Below are 20,856 nucleotides of genomic sequence, written 5' to 3'. Positions count from 1 at the left end.
CAAGCACATCGCATGGATGGGATCTTTTCGAATCCCCTGTCTCTGAGAGCACCCTTTAGTACATTCGCGCCCAGATCACATTCCAAATGCGATCATTAATAAATGGGCTAGTAAGAAACCAACTCAGAGGGCCATGACCTGTGTACTGGAGGCAGCGAAGTCCAAACCTCTTTGCCAGGGTCCTAGGTGAAAGCCACCATTGCCTTATGGCCCATACAGACGGGACGATCAGACAACGATCAGATATCGTTGTCTGATCGTCCTGCATGTTCAATATTGAACATTCAGCAACATGCACCAACCCCAAACGACGCAACGACCCGTGATTGACGATCGCGGGTCCCTATAGCAAACAGGCCAACCTGGTCGATATGGACCAGGTTGGCCTGCAAGCACGGGCAATGGTTGATATCGACCATCCGTGCCCGCGCATCAAGTCGTTAGAGGGGTTAAAAAAAAGAACGATATAAACGATCAAACAATATCATTTATATCGTTCTTTTTATCTGACTGTGTGTATGCACCATTAGACTCTGTGCGCCCCTGCTGTTGGTTGTGCTAATACCAACTGGTAGAAACAGTTCACATTTCGGACCTAAATTTGTTACAAGTATAAAACGTTCACTATTTCTTTCTCTTTTTTTATGCACCTAACACAGGGTTTCTACCAGGCTTGCCTACCCTCCCGATTTGGTCGGGAGCCTCCCGAATATCGGGTTCCGCTCCCGACCCCCCGGAAAGGCAGGCAAGCCTCCCGGCTGCCGCCTACCCCCTCGAACTACTACTAAAAAAAACCACAGCGGGGGGGCGATGACGCGATTCGCGCTGAAACGCGTCATCGTGGCTCCGCCCCCTGCTTCACAATGCCTTTTTCCCGGCATTGCGAAGAGGGGGCAGGGCCACGATGACTTGATTGTGCGGTCACGCCCCTGGCCCCGCCCCCAAAACGGCATCATAGCCCTGCCACGCCCCCCGCAGAATGCAGGCATTCAGCTCCCTCCCGGAAGGAGGGAGCTGAATGTCGGCAAGTATGTTTTCTACACATTGTGCTTTTATTGTATTTCTGCTCAGTGTACGCAGGATCACCCTCCACTCATAAGAAGTAGCAGCTTTGCATTTCCCTAATTGAGAAACACATACTGTAAATAATTTTTCAAACACAGCCTGTTTGACTGGGACTTATTTTTCTCCATTTTATCTATCTCCAAGGCTTAGTGAATAGACCCCTTAGGGTCTGATTTATCAATGAGTTGTATCATTCACAACAAGTGATAAAACTCGTTACGTATGATAATGGTGTTCCAGCCAATCAGCTCCCAACTGTCATCTGTTTGAAAAACGACAGTTGGGAGCGGATTGGCTTGAGCACCATTTTGCATATGCATCAAGTTTTATCACTCGTTGTAAATTATAAAACTCATTTGAATAAATCTGTAACTACAGACATAACCGGTACAGCCATGAATCTTTAATGAAATAAACAACTTGCAATGTGCTCTATAAAAAACATTTGACTCACCAGTTTTATCTCACTCTTCAACCGCGTTATTCCAGCTCTCTCACTTTTTGTTGCTCCCACAGCTCCCAATTCACGGATGGAAATAGCTGGACTGGCCATCGCGTCCATAGAGCGCACTGTAGGAAATGGTACATCTTTAGTGACTTTCTTCCTGCACTGGATTGTTAATACTTTACACAATACTATAATTAAGTCCCATTTCTTCTGTATGACCTGGTTCCAAATGCTTTATGAATAAACTACATACATCACAGCACTCACAGTTGAGTTGAGACTAAATGACAATTTGAATTTCAAAATTCTGCATGGATATTTATATATGCTTGCAGCTCATTTATTATACCGTAGCGAGTAGGAATTGATTCATCTTCCAAGTCAGGTTCGACACAGACCAGTCACTATTCCCTTTACCGGCATCATACTGGTTGAGAAGTTGTACCCATAACCTCACAAGGGTTTATCCTTCGCACAGTTACCAGTATCCTAGTCAGTGCCTCTGAGGTATTCAATTCTTTTTGGAAGCTCACTGGATAGGAAACCATGTCTTTCCTGTTCTTATTCACTACAACTGTATGATTTTAACAAATACTTTAAATGCCCCTACACATATGGTGGGTTAGGTTCTGGACCAGGCTGCAAAATGGAGCATGGTCCGTTTTTCTATCATATTTACAAATAACATTAAAATAAGATAAGCAGCTTGCATCTCCTCTTTTTCTCACCACTTATTGCCATTAGATGCCATGGCAATTCAGTACGGTGCATTACTGTAATGGCACCCTTACCAGACACCCTTCTGACAGCAAAAACAAACTAAACAGGTGCCAAAATGAATGAACATAGTACAATTCGAAAAGCGCCCCAATAGCAAAATGATGAAAAGAGGTGTGGAAGCTTAGTTTATATGAAACATTATATTTTACATAATTCCATATTTACATATGTTTTATAGTGAACACAGCTCATGCAATTCAATATGGTCTTTGTACAGCCATGCTGCTTAGTAAAACTTAGCTATACTAAGTAAGAAGAGTTGAGATGTCTTTAAAGACCGCTCCCTGTTGAAAGTGTTTATCTGAAGAACTGTAAAAGAACTTGTCCATTTATGTATAATTCTGGGCTAGTGGAAGATATGGACCAAATATAGTGATGCCGAACACAAAGAGCATCTCAGTTAATAATCTATTTCTATTTGATTGCCAAAGGAACGAGGCAACAAGAATTAACTAAATCTAATCTAATGAACGTTATATTTGAATATGCCAAATGCCGTTATATGCCTGCATAATGTGGAATAATGTAGAATGTCTAAAAGTATGATGTAAGTAGTGGGCGTATTAACTTAAGATTGTAATAGAAGGTATAAAACCTCAGTAGTGAAATCAATTGTTGTTTTTTCTGCATTACAACCCTGGGGGATATGTGCTCCCAGTTAAGGGCTAGATCTATTTATTTAATTAATAAATAAATGACAAATTCTTAAGTGTTCTGGATTGGAGTCTATTACTTGCGTCTAGAAGTAGACGCTGCTCATTTTACCGACGCCGGGAGGCCGGCATCCCGATCGAAGGGATGCAGGGCGCCGCGAGCGGACAGCCGCGGGGTGGGGAGGGTTAGGTTTAGGGCTCCTGGGGGGGACTTAGGGTTAGGCACCCCCAGGGAGGTTAGGGTTAGGCACGGGAGGGAGGTTAGGGTTAAGCACCCCTAAGGGATGGTTAAGGTTAGGGGGGTAGGTTAGGTCAGGCTTGCCTACCCTCCCGATTTGGCCGTTAGCCTCCCGATTTTCGGGTGCCGCTCCCGCCCCCCTGGAAAGAAAGGCAAGCCTCCCGGAAGCCTGCGACCCTGCTGAATCGCGTCATTGTGGCCCCGCCCCCTGCTTCACAATGTCGAAAATAACAGCATTGTGAGGAGGGGGCGGGGCCACGATGACACGATCGTGCGGCTCCGCTCCCAATGCATCGTTAATGTCCGGCTCCAATGTGACGTCACTGGCCGGCCCCACCCCCGCTGTTAGCCGACAATCAGCTCCCTCCCGGAAGGCTGGAGCGGATTGTCAGCAAGTATGGGTTAGGTTAGTTAGTACTTACCTGGGGATGATTGGGATTCCCAGCGCTGTCGGGATGCTGCTGCCGGGGTCTGTTCCTCTGTCGGCCTGACGCTGCCGGGATATTACATACAGATTCCCAACAGACGGTTCCTCCTTATTTATTAATATGTGAATTGCCTAACTAAATTTTTCTTTTTAATAATGATGCCAGGAATCATCCTGTGTACATACCACTTCTCTCCACCCCAAACTCCTTTCCACTCAAGATGTGGTGTAGAAGGCTCTTCATGTCAGAGGGACTCAGATTCATAAGACTTTCTGTGGCCTCTTCAGCTGTGCAATACAGGGAAAATAATGACATCAGTCTTCTCCTTATAAAAAACTAGCATTTTTTTTTACACCTTTAAAATGGAAAGAAAATGGGCTAGGTTGTTGTAATCAGCCCTGATAGGTGTTAATGGGTATGTCACTAGTCATTCTAAAATAGGAAGGGGCACTATACAAGGGCGGTGCTGTTATAATACCGATGCAGTTTATTCCGGTGGTCAGAATCCTGGCACTGGCATCCCGAAGGTAAGTAGCAGGATTAGGGGGAAGGTTAGCGTTAGTTGTTAGGCACTAGGGGGAGGGTTAATTATAGGGTGCGGGGAGGGGAAGGTTAGGTTTAGGCACTAGGGAGAAGGTTAGAGTTAGGCACCAGGAAGGGAGGGTTAGGGGAGGGAGAGGGGGAGGGTTAGGATATGAGTTTTGATATCCTAACCCTGTCAGGATGCTGGCATCGGGAATCTGACCGCGGCATCCCGTACCCAACCCAGACAAAGTTATCCGTTGACATTTTCTTTATCTACTTTCAAAGTCACTGTAGGGCAGTAATTTCAACCTTTTTTAACTCGCGGCACACTACACAAGATTTTAAAATTGCCAAGGCACACTATCCGGCGATGTGGTGTGCGCGGACTATGAAAAAACACACTACATTAGTTCCCACAGGAACAAAACACACTACATTGGCCCCCACAATAATAAAAAACACACTACATTGGCCCCCACAAGAATAAAACAATCCCATTGGCTGGCCTAACAGAAAAAAAAACCCACATTGCTCCCCACAAAAAAAACAACCATACCACATTGCGCCCCACAGAATTGCTCACCACAGAAAAAGAAACCTATGGCTGGCCCCACAGAAACAAAAAAAAAACAAAAACACATTGTTCCCCACTAAATAGGCAAATATATGGCTGGATAACATATGGCTGATTCTCACTAAAAAAAATTACATGACTGGTTCCCACGACAAAATAAACTATGGCTGGTACCCACGAAGAAGAAAAAAATGTCTGGTCCCCACAAAACCCACATTTCTTCCCCCCTTGTCACTCACACTGCAGCAGGATCGCGTGCGGGCGGGCTTCCAGGCAGGAGCCTGCCTGGACAGAGCGTGGGCTGGCTGATTGGCGCAGGGCGTTGGCTGGCAGAGCGGGTTGGAGGGCAGTGGACAACGCGGCGTGCGTGACCTGTGATGTCACGCCGCCGCATCTTTGCAGGTCACTACCCGGTCGCTCCTGAGTCTCCCAGAGGAGCTCAACGGCCCGGGATGCTGAAGTACAGTAAAATGTGCCCGGTGGCTCTGACAGCCCCGCGGCACACTTCACAACCGGCCGCGGCACACCGGTTGAAAACCGCTGCTGTAGGGGGTGCTGTACATTAACCTCTATTTAACAACCGGGTCAATATAGATTATATTTTAGCATCCTTCCCTTACTTATACTATCATTTACTCCTAACTCCACACAATGGCATCTAACACTTGGTTGCTGACGCCATGCTGCTTATTTAAGTGTTATTCAGCAATGTTTATAAACCATGTCCTTGTCCTGGTTTTATACTGTTATTAACTGTTTTTCTTGTGTGCTCATTTGTTTATGTACTTTAGAAGGCGCTGTGGAACCATATAAATAAATGATAATAATAAATGCATTTATATATCTTGTGTAGTAGTTTTTAGTTCACACAAAATAAAATATTTATTATGGGGAAGAGGAACACTTTAGACTGTCCAACATGTGAGAACTATGGCTCATTTTGGCATATGATGTGCAAATGCCCAATGGTTCGTAAAGTCTGGATGGCTGAAACCATACAAAAGGGGTTCTTCCCATAGCTGAATTCCAGGGTGTGTTTATTTGTGCTAGCAGGAACAACATTTGGAGGTAAATATAAGTTTAAATAAATATTTAAACAGTTTTCTTGCCAAGATCAAAATAGCAAGAACTTCGATGGTGGATGAGTCCCTTTAGTTTTTAAAAGAGGGTGACCTTGGGTAATGACTGCGCTTCCATTAAATTATTTACATTCCAGTAGTCCTAAGGGTGTCCTGTCCAGCATAGATGTGTTACATTAACTTTGTTCTTATGCAAATGGAATTTCTTACTCTAATACACAGTTTGTGCATCCTCAATTATCTTTTGGTTGTTATACTGTTGGATCCATTCTTCATTAAAATACCGCAGTACTGTTCTGAAAATTTTGTGCACTCATACGCAGACAACTCGGGTTAACAAATTACTTGTTTTTATTTACTTTAAGTTTTATATTCTATGTCGTTTATGTATTTAATATTTTAATAAATATGCCCAATTATTTTAAAGATGCATAGAAATCTCAATTACAACTGTAAAACGACAGTTATGGTAAGAACTTACCTTTGTTAACTCTCTTTCTTCGAAGTCCATAGGGTCCACAGGGAGACCTTGGCTTGGACATCCGGGCACCACGCAGTTAAACTTTTGCTCCCAGGATGCACCGGGCCACTCTCTCTATACCCCACCCCCAAGCCAGAGGCACCTCAGTTAGTAATAAGCCAAAGGCCGAAGGAGTATAAAAGAAAGAAGGAAGTCTGGAACATACAAGAATCACATTCTCACATAGAAGGAGATGGAAAACCGGTGACCAAAATGAAGCCCATCTGAAGCCAGGTGCGTCAGGGTGGGTGCCCTGTGGACCCTAAAGACTTCGAAGAAAGAGTTAACAAAAGTAAGTTCTTACCATAACTCTAATTTTCTTCTTCAGGGTCCATAGGCTCCACAGGGAGACCTTGGGGATGTCCCAAAGCAGTCCTTTTAAGGGTGGGGACGCTCCTGCACTGAAAGGAGAATCTGGCTCCAAAGGTAGCATCCTGAGAGGCGAAGGTAACAAAGGTATAAAACCTTAGAAAGGTCTGGACAGAAGACCACATGGCCACCTTACAAAGCTGTACAGCCAAGGCACCACGGCGAGCTGCCCATGAGAGACTCACAGACCGAGTAGAATGAGCAGTTACAGTAGGCAGAACAGGAATGCCCTCCTGAGTATAAGTCTCAAAGATCGTCATACAAATTCATCTAGCCAATGTCTATTTATTGGCTGGCCATCCCTTCTTGTGAAAACCGTACAGGACAAACAAGGGAACTTGTACGGTCCACATAGACCCTGAGGGCCTGTACCACATCCAATGAGGCCTCACCTGCCAAGAGGTCTGGAGACTGAGAGGCCTCTACAATAATTGCCTCATGTGGAAACTAGAAACCACCTTAGGGAGGAACCCAGGGCGAGTCCAAAGTACCGCCATGCCCTGGTGAAATATCAGAAATGGGGAGTGACAGGAGAGCGCCCCTAAATCTGACACTCTTCTAGCTGAAGCTATGGCCAGAAGAAAAACTGTCTTAGCAGTTAACTATTTTAGATCGACAGAAGTCAGGGGTTTAAATGGAGGGCCCGAAGGAGCACAGCCAAATCACAAGGAGCCACTGAAGGGACAAAGGGAGGCTGAATCCGGAGGACACCTTGTAGGAAAGTGCGAATATCCGGAAGAGGAGCAATCCTGCATTAGAACCAAACTGAAATGGCAGAGACATGCACCTTCAGTGAGGCTAGGCAGAAACAGAGATCCAATCCCGCTTGGAGGAAAGCCAAAATCCTAGGTATCCGAAACACCAGAGGATCGTAACCTCTGGGACGACACCACTGAAAAAAGGTCTGCCACACTCTGTTATAGATCCGAGCAGAAGCTGGCTTACGTGCTCTGTGCATAGTGTTTACTACAGAGAAGGAGAATCCTTTGAATCTTAAGAGGAATGTCTCAAGAGCCACGCCATCAAAGAGATGACCCAGGTTCAAGTAAAGGCAAGGACCTTGAGACAACAGAAACTCTGAAGATCTGAGTACCAGTGACGCCTGGGCCATGCTGGTGCCACCAGCAGGAATGTGCCTCCTTCTTGTTTGAATTTCCGAATGACTCGAGGAAGAAGGGAGACTGGAGGAAACAGGTACGCAAACTGGAAGGTCCACTTTACCGACAGGGCGTCCACCAAGATTGCCTCGGCATCTACTGTTCTGGACCCGAACACAGAGTTTGTGATTGTGTTGGGAGGCCCCATTTGTCCACTAGGAGTTGAAATACCTCTTGGTGAAGAGACCATTCCCCTGGATGCACGTCGTGATGGCTGAGGAAGTCCGCTTCCCAATTGAGAACTCCCGGTATGAACACTGCTGATATGGCTGGGAGATGACCTTCCGCCCATGTCAGAATGCGTAACACCTCTGTCATTGCCACCTGACTTAGAGTTCCTCTTTGATGGTTGATGTACGCCATGGTTGTGGCCTTGTCTGACTGAATTTGCACAGGCTTTCCATGAAGTATGTGCTTGGTCAGCTTGAGAGCTCGGAAGACAGCCCGAAGGTCCAATATGTTGATTGGCAGGGCTGCTTCCACCTCTGTCCAACGACACTGAAAAGATTGTGTGTCGGTCACTGCGCCCCAATCCCGGAGACTGGCATCCATCGTCGGGATGACCCAGTCCGGGATTCAAAAGGGGTGTCTCTTGGTGAGACAGTCTGTCAGCAACCACCAGGTAAGAGACAGACGCACCTCCATTGTCTGTGCTTTTATCCGATGGGGTAATCCGTTCCATCTGGATAGAATAAGTTTCTGCAGAGGCCTGGAATGATACTGGGCATATTCCACCATGTCGAATGTCGAGACCATAGAAACCAGAACTTGCATTGCTTAGTGGATTGACCCTCGGCGACTGTGGAGACATCTGTGTACTCGCGTCTGTAAACTGGAGATCTTGTCTGTAGTCATAAAGATCCTCTGCTGTTGGGAATCCAACAGGGCTCCCAGATGGAGCTTCCTCTGGGATGGAGCCAGGGATGACTTCTTCCAACTGATTAACCACCCGTGTGTCTGGAGAACAGAAATTGTTAGCTGCAGATGGTGGTGGAGTACTTCTGGAGACCCTGCCCACAATAGGAGGTCATCCAGGTAAGGAAGCAGTCGGACACCTTCGCCCCGCAGGTGGGCCGCCATGATAGCCATAGCTTTGGTAAACACCCGAGGTGCAGTAGACAGGCCAAAAGACAGAGCCCGAAACTGGAAGTGCTGCTGTTGTATAGCAAACCTGAGATGGGTACATGTAGGTATGCGTCCTGAATATCTAGCGATACCATAAAATCCCCAGGTTCCATAGCCAGTATGATGGAGTGTACGGTTTCCATCTGGAATCGAGGTACCCTGAGGTATTTGTTCAGGGATTTGAGATTGAGTATAGGAAGATGAGATCCGTTCAGCTTCTGGACCAGAAAAAGTAGAATAACCACCCGTCCCTCTCTGGGGTAAGGGGACTGGTATAATGACCCCTTCTTGCAGCAAGGACTGAATGACTTTCTGGATCTGCAAGGCCTTGTCTTTATCTGAAGGAGGGCCTGTGCAGAAAAACTGCTCGGGAGGCCTTCTGCGAACCGAGAGGGCATACCCGTGGGGGACCACTGCTCTTACCCAAGTGCCTGTGGTGGTCTGACACCAGCACTGGGCGAACTGAAGAAGTCAGCCTCCCACTCTGGGATCCCCCAGATGGAGGTCCATCCCTTCAGGTTTATCTTCTGACTTAGAAGTTGGACTTGGCAGTCTTTTTGGGCACTGACTGCTGAGGAAAGGCTTGACCTTTAGGTTTCTCTTGCGGCCGAAAGGACGAGGTCTGTGGTCTCGTAGAAGTAGATGCAGAGGGCAGAAATGCTGACTTAACAGCTGCCAACGTGTCCACAATCTTGTCTAAGTCCGGACTAAACAAAATTTCACCGTTATTAGGCAAGCATTCTAAGCCAAGCGTTTTAAGTCCTTCTTAGAATCAGCGTCCGCCCTCTAGGAGCGCAGCCACAAGGAACGGCGAGCTGACACAGCAGCAGCCAAAATCCTGGAAGTCAACAGACTGAAATCCAAAGCAACTTCGTTAATATATGCAGCTGCATCACGGAGGTTACCCACTAATGTCACCTGATCTCTCGAAAAATCTGTAGGAAAGGAGTCCTCAAGGGATTCTGCCCAAAATTCCATTGCCTTGGCCACCCAGTATATATAGGACAAGTAATGAGTCCGCACTAGTAATCGAATTTAAATAAATGAAAACATTATGGTTCATCACAATAATATTCTGGATGACTCTAAGTTGGTGGTGCACCCTAAAGGTTTGTGCTAAACACATATAAAAGTATTTTCTGCAAGAAGCAGAGGAAAAGGACAAAATATGCCTTTGTAAGGGCACTCTTATAACAGATAATTGTTTATATATGGATGATAATGAAATGATTAGTATAGATAAAACTTAACATTTAATATACACCTTTTATTAAAAGAAGTTCTCCCCAGAGGGTGATTTGTAGATATAACATGGAAATCTACTAAGGACAAAAAGAGCAATATATACATCCTTTGAAGTATAAAATGTATTTTTTATTAATTATTGATGAAAATTCAATAAGTAATCAGCTCCTGTTAAGGGTAATGAATATTCTAATTAACCCTATTACAATCTACAGGGAGGCACATATGATTACATCATACAGTACGTGTCTGGCGAACAATAGTAGTTATTAATTAGATCTCTGTTGTGATCGACATGTACATAAATGAAAGTCGGTCAGAAACAATTATATGTTATAAGAAACCACACACTAATAGCTAAGAGAGATGACTTATTAGGATAATCCAGCAGCTTTGAAGTCTATGCCCCCTATAGATAAGTGAGGAATATATATAGTAATTAAATATCAGTATACATATATTGACATTGCTGGTAGTGATAAAGTCTGTGTCCCCATATAACTAAGAGGATTGTGCTTGGGAATTTCGTCCCAAGTATGTTAACTCATATTGGTTTTTACAGATATACCAGGTAAAGAATACTACACCTTAGAGTGGTGATAGATGCATATATTAGATTGCCATATAATATCAGCAGAGTATGCACTATGAGAAGCAAAGTGATAGCTCAAAACAGGAAAAATATATGAAAAAGAAGAAAATCCAAACACATAGTAAGTACACAACGAAAATGTTACAAGTGCTGAATAATGACACTATCTTCAGTGTAATTAAGAAAAATACTAAAAGAAAAAAATATACTTGTACTGAGTGTCAACAGAAACCATGGACATATGCAACATATTTATGCACATGTGTAATAAGGATGTGCCCTGAAAAAACAGGGTTATGTATCACAAGACAAGGGTAAATCAATGCATAAGGTAAATCACTATATACGGAGAAAATGAAAAATCATTTATAATGATTCAAAAAATGTTAATAAGCAAGGGGAGGCAATAGTGTATACACCGAGTAGTGACACTATCATCAGTGTAGTAAAAAAATTGCACATGTATTAAATGAGAACATTAAACTTAACTTTTATAACATAAATAGATACAAATATAATGAAAAGGGGTTTAGCTGAAAGAAGGAAGACCTGGAATAAATTTAACGTGGAGTCACCTCTACTTTCCCCTGTCTATATCAAACAGGGGAAGAGAGAGTGACTGCAGCGTTTATTCCAGGGGAAATAACATACAGCGCTTCTGCTGTCTGAGAATAGAGCTAAGTCTCACCCCTGTTACTCTCAGGCATTGCAGGGGGAGTCGCAGACTAGGACTCAGATGAGAGTCCGTGGGTCAGAGCTGCTGGTGTGGCTGTTCAGAGATCGGCATGCTAAATTAGTATAGACAGAGACAGGACGCGTGTTTCGCCGGGAGGCTTGGTCACCTGATCACTGGACTTTGCTCTGGCTCTGCCCAATCAAAAGGCTGTATTGCCGAGTGGCTGTACATCCGACCAATGACCAAGGGATGTCACACAGCCAGTCATGTTAATGTTAAAGAAGGGGTGTATCCAGAAGACAAAATTAGCATATGTAAACAAACAGAGATTATGTGCATCTGACAGCACAGAAACGCTTTTAATAAAATGTGTATATTAAATATTAAGTTTTATCTATACTAACCACCCAGGATATAGCCATGGATGGCCGGACAAGTTTCCCCTCAAAGAGAATAAATCGATTTCAGGCAAAGTTCTACCTTCCTATCCATAGGATCTTTAAGGGAAGATATGGATGGCATAGGCAAGGTAGCACTCTTAATTAAGCGTGTAACATGAGAATCCACCACAGATGGTGTCTCCCATTTAGCACAGTGTTCCCCAGGAAAACGGGAACGGTAGACTAGGCGTTTCTGAGGCTGGTTACGCTTCCCAGGTGATTGACAAGCCGCTGCCATATGATCCACTAGCTGATCAGATAATCTAAATTCCGAAGAAGTAACCCTTATTTCTTTGAACAGAGCATGTTTGGGCCACTGTGCTGGTGGTTCGTCCTCCTCAATGACTAAGGCAGAACACACAGCTCGTATCAGAGCAGGAATATTGATCTTAGACCGAGATTCCGCCTCCTGCGGAGGAGAGTCAGAGACAGTGTCAGACACAATCTCTCCGTCATCAGACAACATTTCAGTATCGGTATGTAGTGTAGACTGTGATTACTGCAAACGCCGCTTGGCAAGCCTATGGATTTTCTCCCTGCAACATGGCCTGGAAAGCAGTGGAGGTGGCCACCAGGCTCTGCGCTGAGCTAGAGAGGGTATTCACCCATGGTGGAGGCTGTCGGAGCTGGATTAGTGGCTGAGACGGAATCAGCGTAAAAATTAGCGTGCGCAACGCCATCTTGCGAATGGCAGCTAGACTCCATTTTAGAAACAATCTGCAAGACGCCATTTTGCGACCAGCGCCATTTTAAGTTACAACTCACAAGCTAAGTACAGATGGCAATGTTTTTGATAATCTACCAAAAACAACTAGAAAAACAGCCCCTGAGAAAAGTAAATAGAAAAGACAATACACCTGAATACTGTGAGTGTTTTACATACAAATTGTGAATCCCTGTATATAGACAAGTATAGTTGTGGCAATTGTAATATAACCCAGACATTGATCTACACCAGTGATTCCCAACCGCGGTCCTCAAGGCACACGAACAGTCCTGTTTTGGTGATATCCAGGTTTGAGCACAGATGGTTAAATCAAAATAACTGAGGTACTAATTAAGTCACCTGTGCTCCAGTATGGCTATCCTCAAAACCTGGACTATTAGTGTGCCTTGAGGACCGTGGTTGGGAACCCCTGATCTACACAATTGAATTTGTCTGAATCCTTAACAGGTTTTAGCCCCACACCCAGACAGAATGGCCGCGGCTTCACAGCTGGGGGTAACACATTTGCATTGCAGATTGAAACTGTGAGTGAGAAATGAGATATGTGTGTGTGTATGTATATATATATATATATGTATATGTTAAGTCCATCATAGATAGAATCTCATGCATAAACACCACACATTACGCACAGTTGAGCTGCTAACATGACGCTCAGTATCGAATGCACAATATCCTGCATGCGAACGCTGTTTATTAGCTGCATGCATGCACATCTGCCCCAAATAAGATAAACCTAACTAGCGTCTTTTCCCATATCCCTAATACTTACATAATGCACACTTACACAAAAGGTTCCATAGCTATAAAGTAAAAGACCCAAGGTTCTAAGGTTTATTAATTTATTACAAATGCTGTGAAACAAAGACTATTTTGGTATCTAAGGTTTAATACATGATAAGTAAGCCGTGTTTGATATTATACTGATCCGCACTTTATCCACAGCTTTCCGGTATCAACGGTGTGAAGATCGGAACATGCGTTCGCAACTTATGAACCGTAAAGACATAAAGAGCCAAAATGTATTTTTGTGCATGCAGGGGAAATAGAGGAGGCAACAAGCTGTTAGAGGCTGTTCTGTGTCCATTTGAACCAACCTGTTAAATGCCCTGTAACAAATGCACCTGAACTGGGAACCAATGGGATCAGCAACAAACTCCTCTATTGTGTTGTCTATTTCTGGGGGGGTATAAATATGTGTGCTCTGACCCTGGGTTTCTAGTCTTCTTGCTGATTGACGGAGTTTATCTTGCTGATGCCGGGATCTGGTCGAGAGCGCTTGCGTATGTATAACTGTACTTGGGTCTATATAATTTCTTTGCGCTAAATTGTACTTAGATCATAGCGTGTAACTGACTGTACTTTTACTTGAATAATACTTTGAGCTTTGGAACCACAGGTTCAAGGTCTGGAGTCTTTATTTACTGTATGACTGCGTACGCAAAATAGAGTCATCCTTAGAGGTTTATAGGAAGGATATTAGAAGGTATAGGCAGGAGTGTATAGAGGTTAGAATCCAGAATCCTTAGTTGGGGGCTCATAGTGAAGTCACTTACCTGTTCACACAATAAAATATGGTTATCGATATCTCACCAAAGGGTGGATAGTGGCCACACGCAGTTTTCCCTGCAACCACTCTATGCTGAGAGATCGCTATCCGCTATCGTGTGAGTCAAGGTACGCTGACTAGAATCCAGGGACAAGAAAGGAAACAGTTTGTTTTCCTTTGTTGATAGCATTTTACACTAAAAGGGGTGTCGCAGTATTGCGCACACGCGGCTAAGTCGCATTTTTGCGCACAATAGGGAAGCACTTTTGCGTACGCAGCTAAGGGTACGTCATACGGTTGTGTGGTAGTCGCATCATTATGTATGCGACTAGTTGCACAATAGCAATACGCATTTTTCGGTTGTGCTGCCACGTGTTTAAACAAAGCCATTGAGTTTACATTATCAATTGTTGCTAATATCTGGGTTAACGTGTATTTTTCTGCGCAGGAAAAGTGTAACTGAGTGTTTGTTTAGGGTGTAACACGGGACCTAAATGTTAAGGGTATCGTAGGACCCTTAAGTGCTAGGCGCAGGAAGGTGGCCTAGTGACTCGGTAGCAGCATACCGTTTACTTTTACACAGAGCAGGTGTATGGTTTGTTATTTTTGTTAGGGTTCGTCCCCCAGCGTGATTATAGCGTTCAGTAATCAGTGTGTGTGATCTGTTAGGCTTATTTGAACACTATAATTGAACCGCATAATTTTGGTTAGATTATGATTGTGAGCTGGTGGGAGGGTGGACGAAATCAACTGGAACAAAAAGGGTACTTAGCTGCCCCATAGCAGTTGAAAGGTAGTCAAAAAGGGATTGCTGAGCGGAAGCGGCCTTTACTTCCGTAGGTGAGTGGAAGCGTCTAGAAGTCCTCCATAGGGTTTACGGATAAACCCTTTTTCCAAGGCGTTCGCAGGTAAGTGAAAGTATCTTAATTGTCTTTCACCAGTTTACATTTTTATTGAAAAACGTAGGAGTTGTCCCAAGATGGGAGCCACGCAAACAATAGAAATGTTAGACAATGATGTACTACTAATGGAGGCGCCGCTTGGATCGGCCCGTCGTATTATGCATACTAAGTACGGTGCTTATGCAATAAGGTATTGTGATGTATGGTTTAAGATAACGATGAAGAGTGCTAGACCGTTTCCAAGAATTGGTAGTTTTGATAAAGATGTATTGGATAATGTCCAGGACCACATCAGTCTGATGCGGTCTCGAGGTAAGAAGGTAAAATATTATGAATGTTTAAAATTGTGGCAGCATGAAGGGGATGCGTGGCTTAAAAATGTGCAAGCGACACAAACTAGCGCCGCGAACGCATTGCCAGAAAATACACCCGCAGCGCTGGATTGCAATGCGTGCGAGCCGCAAAGTGGCGCGCACGTGCAGCAAGGTAGCGTTGCGGAAGGTATTGCCAGCAGTTCACGTGCACCACCACCACCTTATGTGGATGGGGTGCAAGCACAGTTATCGAAAAAACCCATAAAAATTTAACAAGCAATTTGTACCCTCTCTTAAGCAACCATAAAGAAAATGTTCATGATGTGGATGATGAGCCTTTTGTAATGTCTGCCATTTCCCATGCTGTACAAATGATAGATGCTGTACCACGACAATCACGAGTGGTGCCGCCATCTCCATCGGTAACAGCAATGGGAAGTGCTAACACCCTCTGCACCTGTAGAGGAAGTTGTTAATACCATACGTAGCAGCAACAGATTAAACCCCCAGCCAGGTAACAAGGTCAAAGGTAGCAGCGCTGCCAGTCTGCATCCCATTCGGACAATAACTGTTCCGAATGGAAATGCAGATGTGAACGGTGTAGTGCCCACGAGGGAAGTGGTAATGCATTGTCCTTGGACAAGGGCAGAACTAAATTCCATCATAAATGATTTCCCCGATCCCAAAAAGGAACTAGCCAATGTCAAAGATTTTTGAGGAATTTGGGTAGTTCTCATGAGCCAACTAATAAAGATTGGCGAGTGGTGTTAAGGGCCTGTCTACCACGCAATATCGATGTGACAAAATTTTTCACGGATTGTGTATTGGATGGTGATGTTCCCTTAACAGACCAAGTAAACCAAGGTAACATTTCCCGCACTGTAACTCAATTGGGTATATATTTTCCAGTAGAAGTTAACTGGAACAAAATTTTCACCATAAAGCAAAAGGAGAGTGAATCTGCAGAAGATTATTGCGACCGGGCTCTGCAGGCTATCACCAAGTACACTGGGTTAGAGGATATTAAAGATAGCACTCACCACAGGGGAATGATAGTCACCATACTCATGGACGGTCTTAAAGAGGACCTAAAGACCCGGGTTCAGACCTCACAGCCTGGCTGGAGGGGAGTCACAATAGATACCCTCATAGAATCTGCCATAGAACATAATAAAAACATCTCAAAGAAGAGAGAGACACAGAGCGAGAAACTAATGGCTGTCAGTATTCAAGCTCTGGAAGGAGTGACGGTAACATCACAGCCAGCAGACACACCTGCACCTGAACAGTTATAAGCCCTCACTAATCCTACACCACAGCAAACACAGCCTTATCCCACTTATCCTACACAACCACAAGTCCCATACTACCCACAAGCTCCATACCTCCCACAATATCCTTTTCCTCAATATCCTTACCCATACCCACTACCTTTCTCTCCTGCTCAACCCACACAACAATCCTTCCCACGAAAGTGTTTTAATTGCAACCAGCCAGGACACATAAGAGCTGCACGGCAAAGAGGGTAGGACCCCCAAACCAGGGAGTACTTGGATATCCCCGTAAGGGATATGCACAGAGACCAGCATATGTCCAACAGGCACCAGCTCCAATTGTGGCCGTTAATGCTTTATTGGAGAGTGAGAGCCAACGCTAGGAATCGGGTCATACTTGTCGTCTGCAGATAGACAGGTTGACGGGAAGTACTAGGGAAAAACTGGTAATGGTAATTGATGTAACTAATACCCAATCTCTGTTCTGCTTTCTTCCCTGTGCCCTAACCCCCTGACTGTCAGTATTTTTCTTTTCCCACCTAGGGGGAGGTGTACACTACACATGGACATGAGTGTCCCATGGGTTCATAGACAACCCCAGTATCTTCTCCCAGGCCTTATATGACTGTTTACAATCTTTTCAACCTACAAATGGATCTGTTCTAATGTAAAATGTGGACGAGTTATTGTTGTATTTAGGACATGGTTAATGATATTAAACTGTTGTATTTTATCTCTCACACACAGGACACAAGGTCGCTAAGGACAAACGGCAGCCATGCCAGGCTAAGGTCAAATACTCGGAATACTGTCCAACCCAGGGGCCCAGGCAATATTTAGAGCAGTAGATATTGATAACAGAATTTAAATTGCAGGAATTTGTGTACTAATACAGTATCCCTAGAATAATTGAATATAGGAGGGATACTCATTTCACAAGTAATGTCTTCTATAACCTGTGTAAGGTGATGGGTATTAATATCAAGATCATCCCAGACCATCTGTCTACCTGACCCCCTTTGAGATACTGTTTAACAGGCAGCCTCATGTGAAAATATGATAATGAGGTTACTGTGCAGTGTCTCACGAAGATGAGTAAGAACTGAAATTGAAAATGTTATTAACTAACATGACTGAAGCAAACTCTCATGATGTTAAACCTGGAGAATTTGTTATGATCCGATTTTTTTTTTAGCTCAGGTTGTTTGACTGATCGGTGGAAAGGTCCGTATCTGACGTTGTTGACAAAGTACCACATCCTCAAAGGGTGGCCGGGGAAGATACGTGGGTCCATTCCACTCACTATAGGGAGGTTAACCAGCCGCTGGAGATATAAGGCGGAGTCGAGGCCGATAACGTGGACCTGTCGAATGCGAGCTTGTGCCGGTAGGATTAAAGAGGTGAGAGTGAGAAACCTGAGCTAAAAGAAAACTGTAGATCAGTGTTGCAGCAAGGGATTGTTCTGCTGTGTTCATTTTTGTATTCTTCTTCCAGAGTTTCCGTCATCTTGGTTTGTTTGGGGATACCCAGTTTCTGTGATGGAGGACCAATTGAGGAGATGGGAGCTGATGGCAGTGCTGATGGAGTGGAGTCAGGAGGAGCGCAATGCCAATCAGGGGAGTGTCTGACCAATCTTAGTACTGTTATTGTTAAGAGAGCTATAATTCGAGATACTTGGGGACGGTGTGGAGGTTTATCGTCTGAAGATTCCTGTATTTGTGAGCTTTGTGGGTCCCTAATTGATGAGAACTGTATTCAACAGTGCCAGCCTAAATATAACCCGTACTGGGGTGGGTATCCTTTAGAGAATTATCATAGCATGGTAGGCAAAGTATTAAATCAAACTGATTGCTGGGTGTGTTCACATGTGCCACAGGGACAGCATAACGTCGGGCTGGTGCCATTTCCACTGAATATCACACAAATTTTAGAATTGGAAAAAGGGAAAACATTGGATGGAAAATTCCTCTTATCCAAACCACCTCATTTCAAACTCTATTAATTCCAAGTAGATAATCACTTTTGTGTTTAAACTTAACCAACCCCAATAAACCCGGGAGTTGGGAAGTGACAGGGAATAATCAGACGTTGACCTTTTCACAGAGAGCTGATGAGTCCATAAATCATGATCTGTTACACTCAATTAAATCTAGTGGGAGACATTTTAGGTACCGGTATACATTGAGTTCCACCAAAGAAATTATTGGTAAGGTGCCAGATGGTTATTGTGCTAAAATAATTCAACCAGAGACTTGCATGTACCAGATGGAAAACCCAGAAATAGGATTGTTTGCAAGGGAAATGTGTTTAATGATAATGAAGCATACCAATCCTTATGTTCTCCCCGGTAATGTATATTTTATATGTGGAAGAAAAGAGTATAAGTGGCTCTCCCAGAGTTCCGAAGGTTTGTGTTACCTGGGAAGAGTAGTCCCAGAAGTTATGACCCTCACACATGTTGAAATACTTGGTATCCATAAAAACACACTATCACCATATCTTCACACGCAGTATGAACACAGAGGCAAACGAAATATGATACCTGGTGACGTGCATAAAGCCACTCAGTTAATTAGTGAGACAACTGGCTTCCAAGTTTTAGTCGCACTGGATCCCACCAGAATCGCTCAGGGTACATTAAATTTTAGATATATTCAGGAACTTGCTAAATTAATAGATAATATCACCAAGATGTATGATGACACATTCAGGTATACAGGGAGAGAATTGCAAGCATACAAGAAAGAACTGGTGCAACACAGACTAGTGTTAAATTATTTAACTACTGTTACTGGAGGGTATTGCGTAACTTTGGCCACCCAATTTGGAGTGAAGTGTTGCACCTATGTCACCAATGATACCAGCGACCCCAAAGAGGTGATAGACCGGAAGATGGACGAAATTCTGCAGCTAAAATGGGAGTTTCGTAAGAACCATAATGCTTCAGTGGCTGAAGTAGGGGAGAAAATAGAAGGATGGGTCTCATGGTTGAACCCAGTGAAATGGTTCTCAGGCCTAGGGGAATGGGTCCAGGAAGTGATTGCCAGCATAGGCAAATTCTTGATCCTTATACTGATTGTCATTATAGTAATTGGCCCATGTGTCCGGTATGTTCCTATTGTGTTGAAGTGTGGAAAATGTAAAAATAGAGTAAGACGAAAGAACGAAATTATGATGGTGGTCAGTAATGGCAATATGAATACTGAGGTAAATCTAGAACTGCATTACAACCCTGAACTAGGAAATACCATAATCTAATGTATTATATTTAGATGTGCATAGAATGTATTATTGAAATGTTACTTTTGAAACACCTCAGATAATGTAAAGTCTCAATTTCCCTTCAAGGCTGCCTTTATAGGACTGGTGCATCCCCACATCTTTCACATGATCTCCCAAGGTCCGCGGTGTGCGTATAATGGTAGTTTTATGTCCCATCCTAGAGACACATTGACGGATTAAGAACCACCTTGTGCCATCCCCTAATAACATTAAGTAATATACGTATGTATGCCTAAAATTAATTTTAACATCAGGATGTGATAGCATGTTGTTCACTATCAAAGGGTGGACTGTCGAAGCTGGATTAGTGGCTGAGACGGAATCAGAGTAAAAATTAGCGTGCGCGACACCATCTTGCGAATGGCAGCTAGACTCCATTTTAGAAACAAGAATCTGCAAGACGCCATTTTGCGACCAACGCCATTTTAAGTTACAACTCACAAGCTAAGTACAGATGGCAATGTTTTTGATAATCTACCAAGAACAACTAGAAAAACAGCCCATGAGAAAAGTAAATAGAATAGACAATACACCTGAATACTGTGAGTGGATTACATACAAATTGGGAATCCCTGTATATAGACAAGTATAGTTGTGGCAATTGTAATATAACCCAGACATTGATCTACACAATTGAATTTGTCTGAATTCTAAACAGGTTTCAGTCCCACACCCACACAGAATGGCCCCGTCTTCACAGCTGGGGGTAACACATTTGCATTGCAGTTTGAAACAGAGTGAGGAATGAGATGTGTGTGTGTATATATGTATATATATATATATATATATATATATATATAAGTCCATCATAGATGGAATCTCATGCATAAACACCGCACATTACACACAGTTGAGCTGCTAACATGACGCTCAGTAGCGAATGCACAATATCCT

At 43.7% G+C, this 20,856-nt stretch overlaps 1 protein-coding gene across 4 annotated transcripts in view; it reads right to left on the bottom strand.

Moving 5' to 3' along the window:
* PHKA1 (phosphorylase kinase regulatory subunit alpha 1) overlaps positions 1-20,856 on the bottom strand; it is a 231,283-nt gene that overhangs the window by 43,254 nt on the left and 167,173 nt on the right. For all 4 annotated transcript variants that reach the window (XM_088444268.1, XM_088444270.1, XM_088444271.1 and 1 more), the window contains exons 27-28: positions 3,798-3,899; positions 1,520-1,635 (exon numbers count right to left, since the gene is read on the bottom strand). In XM_088444268.1, the coding sequence (XP_088300394.1) occupies positions 1,520-1,635; positions 3,798-3,899 (218 nt within the window). The remainder of the gene's footprint in view (positions 1-1,519; positions 1,636-3,797; positions 3,900-20,856) is intronic.

Source organism: Taudactylus pleione, unplaced genomic scaffold (genome assembly GCF_031769625.1).
Source record: "Taudactylus pleione unplaced genomic scaffold, aTauple2 ptg000352l, whole genome shotgun sequence".
Lineage (NCBI taxonomy): Eukaryota > Metazoa > Chordata > Amphibia > Anura > Myobatrachidae > Taudactylus > Taudactylus pleione.
Note: the sequence above shows the minus strand (reverse complement) of the source record. Positions and strands in the feature narration are given on the sequence as shown.